Source organism: Eleutherodactylus coqui, chromosome 1, assembly GCF_035609145.1.
Source record: "Eleutherodactylus coqui strain aEleCoq1 chromosome 1, aEleCoq1.hap1, whole genome shotgun sequence".
Taxonomy (NCBI): Eukaryota; Metazoa; Chordata; class Amphibia; order Anura; family Eleutherodactylidae; genus Eleutherodactylus; species Eleutherodactylus coqui.
In genome coordinates, this window is record NC_089837.1 from 89330878 (window position 1) to 89340631 (window position 9754).

Genomic DNA, 9754 nt, shown 5'->3' on the forward strand with positions numbered 1-9754 from the left:
TCTGTTGGTTTGTTCCACCTGCCTCTTCTGTCGGCACTCTGTCCCCTGTTAGTAGTTGTCCGCCTGGGGTTAGCCAGAGCCGAGGCAAGTAGGCAGGGACAGTGGGGTGCGGGAAGATCAGGGCACCCCACCTGGCGCTCGGGGGGCAGAGTGCCGTAACAATACTATATTTGGGCTGCCTGTGACCGTCTTCAGTGTACTGTGTGTCTGCTGGGGGTAGTAGTCCTAATTAATACGCAGCTAAGCGTTACAGCAGACTTGCGCAAAATTGTTTCCTGGCTCTGCTGTACCGTTACATCACCGCCGTCATAGCACCAGAGGGAAACAGTATACATAATATACGCTGCATACAGTATCTGTCTGGTGTTTCAGCTCGCCATTTAAAAAAATTGAAGCAAAATACTTAAAGGGGTTGTCTCACGAAAGCAAGTGGGGTTATACACTTCTGTATGGCCATATTAATGCACTTTGTAATATACATCGTGCATTAAATATGAGCCATACAGAAGTTATTCACTTACCTGCTCCGTTGCTGGCGTCCTCGTCTCCATGGCTCCGTCTAATTTCAGCGTCTAATCGCCCGATTAGACGCGTTTGCGCAGAAGGGTCTTCTCCCTTCTGATCGGTCCGGGCACGAGCGGCGTTCTGGTTCCGCCCCCTTCTAAGCGTCATCGCGTAGCTCCGCCCCGTCACGTGTGCCGATTCCAGCCAATCAGGAGGCTGGAATCGGCAATGGAAAGCACAGAGCCCATGGTGCACCATGGGAGAAGACCTGCGGTGCACCATGGGAGAAAACTGCAGTGCATCCCTGGGAAAGGACCGGCGGCCATCTTGGGAGAAGAATTTTATAAGTTCATCTTTCATCACATCGGTGAGTAGCAAGCGGTTTAAAAACCGCTTTAAAATGCTATTTTATACCGGGGGGGGGGGGGGGGGGGTGACAGGGAGAATGGGCTAATGTAAAATTTTGATGTTTGCCTCGGGACAACCCCTTTAAGGCCTACCACTGCCCTTTGGCCACTTGACTGCTTCTGCGCTGTGAATTGCACTCGCTTAGTCATACGTACCTACGTCTCACTACAGGCATGCGCAAAATTGTTTCCTGGCTCTGCTGTGCCCGTTACATCACCGCCGTCATAGCGCCAGAGGGAAACAGTATACATAATATACGCTGCATACAGTATCTGTCTGGTGTTTCAGCTCGCCATTTAAAAAAATTGAAGCAAAATACTTAAGACCTACTAGTGCCCTTTGGGCACTTGACTGCTTCTGCGCTGTGAATTCCACTAGCTCAGTCATACACACCTATGTCTCACTACAGGCGTGCGCAAAATTGTTTCCTGGCTCTGCTCTGCGTTCCGTAAGCGAAGTCAGCCTCCAACCACAGGCCAATAAGCGGCACATTTAATTACAGCGTTCTGTTTCTGCTCTACTCGTAAAACACCATGCTGAGGGGTAGGGGTAGGCCTAGGGGATGTGGACGCGGGCGAGGACACGGAGGCCCAAGTCAGGGTGTGGGCACAGGCCGAGCTCCTGATCCAGGTGTATCGCAGCCGACTGCTGCGGGATTAGGAGAGAGGCACGTTTCTGGTGTCCCCAGATTCATCTCACAATGAATGGGTCCACGCGGTAGACCTTTATTAGAAAATGAGCAGTGTGAGCAGGTCCTGTCGTAGATGGCAGATAGTGCATCCAGCAATCTATTGAACACCCAGACTTCTACGCCGTCCACTGCTGCAACTCTGAATCCTCTGGCTGCTGCTCCTTCTTCCTTCCAGCCTCCTCACTCCATTACAATGACACATTCTGAGGAGCAGGCAGACTCCCAGGAACTGTTCTCGGGCCCCTGCCCAGAATGGGCAGCAATGGTTCCTCTCCCACTGGAGGAGTTTGTCGTGACTGATGCCCAACCTTTGGAAAGTTCCCGGGGTCTGGGGGATGAGGCTGGGGACTTCCGGCAACTGTCTCAAGAACTTTCAGTGGGTGAGGAGGACGATGACGATGAGGCACAGTTGTCTATCAGTGAGGTAGTAGTAAGGCCAGTAAGTCCGAGGGAGGAGCGCACAGAGGATTCGGAGGAAGAGCAGCTGGACGATGAGGTGACTGACCCCAATTGGTTTGCTAAGCCTACTGAGGACAGGTCTTCAGAGGGGGAGGCAAGTGCAGCAGCAGGGCAGATTGGAGGAGGCAGTGTGGTGGCCAGGGGTAGAGGCAGGGCCAGACCGAATAATCCACCAACTGTTTCCCAAAGCGCTCCCTCGCGCCACGCCACCCTGCAGAGGCCGAGGTGCTCAAAGGTGTGGCAGTTTTTCACTGAGAGTGCAGACGACCGACGAACTGTGGTGTGCAAGGTTTGTCGCGCCAAGATCAGCCGTGGAGCCTCCACCACCAGCCTCACCACCACCAACATGCGCAGACATATGATGGCCAAGCACCCCACAAGGTAGGACGAAGGCCGTTCACCGCCTCCGGTTTGCACCACTACCTCTCCCCCTGTGCCCCAACCTGCCACTGAGATCCAACCCCCCTCTCAGGACACAGGCACTACCGTCTCCCCGCCTGCACCCACACCCTCACCTCCGCTGTCCTCGGCCCCATCCAGCAATGTCTCTCAGCACAGCGTCCAGCCGTCGCTAGCTCAACTGTTTGAGCGCCACGCACCCGCATGCTCAAGCGTTAAATGTGCACATAGCCAAATTGATCAGCCTGGAGATGCTGCCGTATAGGCTTGTGGAAACGGAGGCTTTCAAAAACATGATGGCGGAGACGGCCCCGCGCTACTCGGTTCCCAGTCGCCACTACTTTTCCCGATGTGCCGTCCCAGCCCTGCACAACCACGCCTCCCGCAACATTGTACGCGCCCTCACCAACGCGGTTACTGCCAAGGCCCACTTAACAACGGACACGTGGACAAGCACAGGCGGGCAGGGCCACTATATCTCCCAGACGGCACATTGGATGAATTTAGTGGAGGCTGGGACCGAGTCAGAGCCTGGGACCGCTCACGTCCTACCCACCCCCAGAATTGCAGGCCCCGGCTCGGTGTTGGTATCTGCGGCGGTGTATGCTTCCTCCACTAAACGACCCTCCTCCTCCTCCTCCTACGCTACCTCTGTCTCGCAATCAAGATGTGTCAGCAGCAGCACGTCGCCACCAGTTGGTGTCGCGCGGGATGGCAGCACAGCGGTGGGCAAGCGCCAGCAGGCCGTGCTGAAACTACTCAGCTTAAGAGAGAAGAGGCACATGGCGCACGAACTGCTGCAGGGTCTGACAGAGCAGACCGACCACTGGCTTGCGCCGCTGAGCGTCCAACCGGGCATGGTCGTGTGTGACAACGGCCGTAACCTGGTGGCGGCTCTGCAGCTAGGCAGCCTCACGCACGTGCCATGCCTGGCCCACGTCTTTAATTTGGTGGTTCAGCGGTTTCTGAAAAGCTACCCATGCTTGTCAGACCTGCTCGGAAAGGTGCGCTGGCTCAGCGCACATTTCCACAAGTCCAAGACGGACGCTGCCACCCTGCGGGCCCTGCAACATCGGTTTAATCTGCCAGTGTACCGACTGCTGTGCGACATGCCCACACGGTGGAACTCTACGCTCCACATGTTGGCCAGGCTCTATGAGCAGCGTAGAGCTATAGCGGAATACCAACTCCAACATGGGCAGCATAGTGGGAGTCAGCCTCCTCAATTCTTTACAGAAGAGTGGGCCTGGTTGGCAGACATCTGCCAGAACCTTGGAAACTTTGAGGAGTCTACCCAGATGGTGAGCGGCGATGCTGCAATCATTAGTGTCACCATTCCTCTGCTATGCCTCTTGAGAAGTTCCCTGCAAAGCATAAAGGCAGACGCTTTGCGCTTGGAAACGGAGGCGGGGGAAGACAGTATGTCGCTGGATAGTCAGAGCACCCTCATGTCTATATCTCAGCGCGTTGAGGAGGAGGAGGAGCATGAGGAGGAGGGGGAAGAGACAGCTTGGCCCACTGCTGAGGGTACCCATGCTGCTTGCCTGTCATCCTTTCAGCGTGTATGGCTTGAGGAGGAGGATCCTGAAAGTGATCTTCCTAGTGAGGACAGCCATGTGTTGCGTACAGGTACCCTGGCACACATGGTGGACTTCATGTGAGGATGCCTTTCTCGAGACCCTCGCGTTACACGCATTTTGGCCACTTCGGATTACTGGGTGTACACACTGCTCGACCCACGGTATAAGGAGAACCTTTCCACTCTCATACCCAAAGAGGAAAGGGGTTCGAGAGTGATGCTATACCACAGCACCCTGGTGGACAAACTGATGGTAAAATTCCCATCCGACAGCGCTAGTGGCCGAAGGCGCAGTTCCGAGGGCCAGGTAGAAGGGGAGGCGCGGAGATCAGGCAGCATGTACAGCACAGGCAGGGGAACACTCTCCAAGGCCTTTGCCACCTTTATGGCTCCCCAGCAAGACTGTGTCACCGCTCCCCAGTCAAGGCTGAGTCGGCGGGAGCACTGTAAAAGGATGGTGAGGGAGTACGTAGCCGATCGCACGACCGTCCTCCGTGACGCCTCTGCCCCCTACAACTACTGGGTGTCGAAGCTGGACACGTGGCCTGAACTAGCGCTGTATGCCCTGGAGGTGCTTGCTTGTCCTACGGCTAGCGTCTTGTCAGAGAGGGTGTTTAGTGCGGCTGGGGGAATCATCACAGATATGCGTACCCGCCTGTCAACCGACAGTGCCGACAGGCTTACACTCATCAAGATGAACAAAGCCAGGATTTCCCCACACTTCTCTTCTCCACCAGCGGACAGCAGCGATATCAAAGCAATACGTAGGCTGCACCCGCGGATGGAAGCATCGTTCTGTATCACCATCCAAAACGGTGACATTTCTGCTTCATCAATCTGTGTCTAATATTCCTCCTCCTCCTCCTGCTCCTCCTCCTGAAACCTCGCGTAATCACGCCGAACGGGCAATTTTTCTTTGGGCCACAAGGCTCACTCGTATAATTTTTCCAAACAATTTTTATACGTTTCAATGCTCTTACAAGCGATGAAACTTTAACTTGAACCAATTTTTCGTTAAACTGGGCTGCCTCCAGGCCTAGTTACCACTTAAGCCACATTAACCAAAGCGATTAATGGGTTTCACCTGCCATCTTGGTTGGGCATGGCCAATTTTTTCTGAGGTACATTAGTACTATTGCTACACCAATTCTTTTGGGCCCTCACCTACAGTGTAATCATTGTAATTTCTATGTTCTTCGCCTGCACTCATGGTACAGCAAGGTGTGTGGGGTTGGCCTACACTTTTGCTACATAAATGTAACTGGGGCCTTGTCTATACTGCAGCTACTGAAATGTGAAAGAGACTGTTATCTCCCTAAACTGCTGCAATGGGAATTGTTACTGGGGCTTGTCTTGAGTGCTACTATTACTGAAATGGAACTAAGACTGCGCTCCCCCTATACTGCTGCTAGTGATATGTTAGTGGGGCCTGTCCCTAATACTACCGCTGCAAAGGTTAATAATTCTGGGCTCTGCCTATACCGCAGCTAATGGTATGTCACTGGGGTGTGGAAACAGAGGCTTCACAAAGACATGATGGCGGCGAGGCCATTTCCCAGCAACGCTGTTACTGTTAAGATGCATATAACCACGGACACGTGGAGAGGACACATAGTGCCTCCAAAACATCCCCCTCCTCCTCCAACAATGAAAACATTCTTGGCAAATACCTTTGCATTGGTCCGTCTGGTGGCAGTCCAAGAATTTCACCTTTAACGACACAACAAGAGAGCACCACCACCATCCCCCCGCCACGGACCACTTAATCATGGCCACATTCCGAAAACCAACTACATAAAACCGCGCTACTAGGTCCGCAGTCACCACCACATTACCACCAACGAGGTTACTGTTAAGGTACATATTACCAGTCTGACTGGGGCATGCAGTGTGGGCCAAAGCCCACCTGTATTGTATCTGATGTTAGCTCTGCTGAGTAGGGCACTGCAATGGGATATATTTATGTACCACCGGTGGGTTCCTGGCACCCACCCATGCTGTAGGTGCACACGGAGTTTAACCTACATCTGTCCACTTCTAAAGAACCCCAGTCTGACTGGGGCATGCAGTGTGGGCCGAAGCCCACCTGTATTGTATCTGACGTTAGCTCTGCTGAGTAGGGCAATGCAATGGGATATTTTTGTGTACCGCCGGTGGGTTCCAGGGAGCCACCCATGCTGTAGGTGCACACGGAGTTTAACCTACATCTGTCCACTTCTAAAGAACCCCAGTCTGACTGGGGCATGCAGTGTGGGCCGAAGCCCACCTGCATTAAGCACGACATAACTACCTCAGCTGTGTTGGGCAATGCAATGGGATATATTTATGTACCGCCGGTCGGTTCCAGGGAGCCACCCATGCTGTAGGTGCACACGGAGTTTAACCTACATCTGTCCACTTGTAAAGAACCCCAGTCAGACTGGGGCATGCAGTGTGGGCCGAAGCCCACCTGCATTAAGCACGACATTACTACCTCAGCTGTGTTGGGCAATGCAATGGGATATATTTATGTACCGCCGGTGGCTTTCTGGCACCCACCCATGCTGTAGGTGCACACGGAGTTTAACCTACATCTGTCCACTTCTAAAGAACCCCAGTCTGACTGGGGCATGCAGTGTGGGCCGAAGCCCACCTGCATTAAGCACGACATTACTACCTCAGCTGTGTTGGGCAATGCAATTCGATATATTTATGTACCGCCGGTGGCTTCCTGGTACCCACCCATGCTGTAAGTGCACACGGAGTGTAACCTACATTTGTCCACTTCTAAAGAACCCCAGTCTGACTGGGGCATGCAGTGTGGGCCGAAGCCCACCTGCATTAAGCACGACATTACTACCTCAGCTGTGATGGGCAATGCAATGGGATACATTTATGTACAGCGGGTGGGTTCCAGGGAGCCACCCATGCTGTGGGTGCACACGGAATTCCCATTGCGGAGTTGTACCTGCCTGTGACTATTTCTAAAAAAACGCGGTCTGACTGGGGCGTGCAGACACCTTGACAGAATGAATAGTGTGTGGCACATAGGTTCCCCATTGCTATGCCCACGTCTGCAGCTCCAGATGGAGGTGGCACAGGATTGGATTTCTCATTGCTTCTGTACAGCATTGTGGGCTATCGCCCCACCCCTTTTAAAGAGGGTCGCTGCCTAGCCATGCCAACCCTCTGCAGTGTGTGCCTGCTTTTCCTGTGGCAGACACACTTAAAAATAGACATGAGGGTGGCGTGGCATGAGGGCAGCTGAAGGCTGGGCAGGGACAGTTTGGTGTGCGCTGTGGACACTGGGTCTTGGGGGGTGGGGGGGGGTGGGCAGCATGTAACCCAGGAGAAGTGGCAGTGGAGTGTCATGCAGGCAGTTATTGTGCTTTGTTGGAGGTAGTGTGGTGCTTAGCTAAGGTATGCCATGCTAATGAGGGCTTTTCAGAAGTAAAAGTTGTTGGGAGGGGGGGGGCCCACTCTTGCCGGTATTGTGGCTTAATAGTGGGACCTGTGAACTTGAAATGCAGCCCAACATGTAGCCCCTCTCCTGCCCTATCCGTTGCTGTGTCGTTCCCATCACTTTCTTGAATTGCCCCGATTTTCACACATGAAAACCTTAGCGAGCATCGGCGAAATACAAAAATGCTCGGGTCGCCCATTGACTTCAATGGGGTACGTTACTCGAAATGAACCCTCGAGCATCGCGATAAATTCGTCCCGAGTAACGAGCACCCGAGCATTTTGGTGCTCGCTCATCTCTAGTGACCACCATAAAAGGCATATTGGCTGTCACTATGGGGTTAAAGAAGTAGTGACTTTTTGTGTTCAGTTTTTTTAGTTTAGTTTTGTAAAAGAACACAAAATAGTACTATTTAGATCAGCCCCTCACTCTTCCACTTTCTTGGGAAATAAGTATTGAAATAAAGAAAGTTCCAATGTAGAAAACATCAAAATATTGTTGCTACATATAACACAGCAGACATATTGTATAGCTACTATAAATGCATACGTGTACATTGCAAAAGTCCTAACAGATCACATAGTCAGGGCATAAGGAGTTTATCATATTAGGTAAAGTTGGCTCTGCCCTGAAGCAAAACAGCAGATGCCAACCCTGGTGCAGATATCCAAGGCACCAATATTATATATTCTAGGTATACATGGCATGTCTTTTCATAAACAGCCTTTTTTGTACCTAATGAGCTCTTTAATTCTGGCTATGAATTGTTCAATATTTGCAGAGGATTATTGCATCCAGTGTGCAACCAAATACCTCCATCCCTGATCGGGGATACAGAAAATACACAAGGCTTCAAAAGGTCTAATACACCTTTTGGGTGTGCAGAGTTATAAATATTACATGTTCTGTAAATCAGGGCAATTACCCCATGGCAATAGAGTCAAACAAATTTATGAGCACTCCCAAATATTAGGCATTAGATGTGCAGGAAAGACTTAGGTTTTTTTTCTTTTTGTTTTGTTTTTTTGTATTCTTTTTTTGTTCTTGTCATGTGAAGCATGCATTAAAGCAATGTGGACAGTGAACACTGAAGCTTTCTGTCTTCACCACTGTGGACACCACCGGCAAAATCTTTTTTTTTTTTCTTTTCTATTTTTAAGGACAAATTGAAGAAAAAAATGGACTGGGATGGTGGAGGCTTCAAATGTACCGCCCTCTCTATGTTGTCCATATGCCCCAATAGGACGTGTACACATGGGTGGTCTATATGGGACAACCCCTTTAAGTTAAAAGCAGTTAAATAGTCTCAAAGTTGCTTGCCACTATTTACTCACAATGTTTTCTTCTTATTTTAATAAATCCTAGATAAAGCCCAGAAGAGAAGTTCACTGGACTCATGTTAAAGCAGACGCCTGCAGAATTGCCATGATCTGGAAGTACGGAGGCATTTATATGGATACTGATGTGATTTCAATTCGACCCATTCCTGAGGACAACTTTCTAATTGCTGAACATGACAGACGTGCCAGCAACGGTATTTTTGGCCTCTCTCCATACCATAAGTTATCATGGGAGTTCATGGAAAACTTTGTACAGAATTATATAGGAGCATTATGGGGACACCAAGGACCAGGCGTCTTTACACGTGTTGTAAATAAGTATTGCGGTATTCCACAGTTTAACTCCATGGATGACCTTAAGTGTGCAAATGTCTCCTACCTTCATCCTGAACGATTCTTTCCCATTTGGTATCCATCTTGGAAAAAATACTATGAGGTTTGGAAAGTCTTACCAACTTTTAAAAACTCTTATGCTCTTCATCTCTGGAACTTTATGAATGGTGAAAGGAAATCCATGGTGGTTGGAAGTAACACACTGATAGAGCATCTCTATAGGCAATACTGTCCCTCCACCTATGAAAAAATATTACATAATGTAATTAGTCACCAATAAACTTTATTATACCAAGTGACCTCATAATGTAATTGTTGGTTTTATTGGCATAACACAATGCAATGTGCTTTGTATCGATGAGAAAAAAGTGCCCTTGAAAAGTCAAATGAGGATGGAAGTTTAGCAAAAGTAGCACAAGGGGAAAACTTTGTGAAAGTATTAAGATGACCTGTGTTACACTTGTTGTTCAGGGCTTAATACAGTCTGAAGCTATTAAAATCAGCATGTTCTTTGTATTGACGCCTTGAGGGTTTCCTGGAGCCCATATTTATCCATTGTATCCACATTCCATCCTCTTATAAACAGTAGCTAATGTATG

At 50.2% G+C, this 9754-nt stretch overlaps 1 protein-coding gene across 2 annotated transcripts in view; it reads left to right on the forward strand.

Moving 5' to 3' along the window:
* LOC136610048 (alpha-1,4-N-acetylglucosaminyltransferase-like) overlaps nt 1-9454 on the forward strand; it is a 46101-nt gene extending 36647 nt beyond the window's left edge. For both annotated transcript variants that reach the window (XM_066589317.1, XM_066589316.1), the window contains exon 3: nt 8848-9454. In XM_066589317.1, coding sequence (XP_066445414.1) covers nt 8848-9435 — 588 coding nt within the window. In that variant the 3' untranslated portion in view covers nt 9436-9454. The remainder of the gene's footprint in view (nt 1-8847) is intronic.
* Nucleotides 9455-9754: the final 300 nt, after the last annotated feature.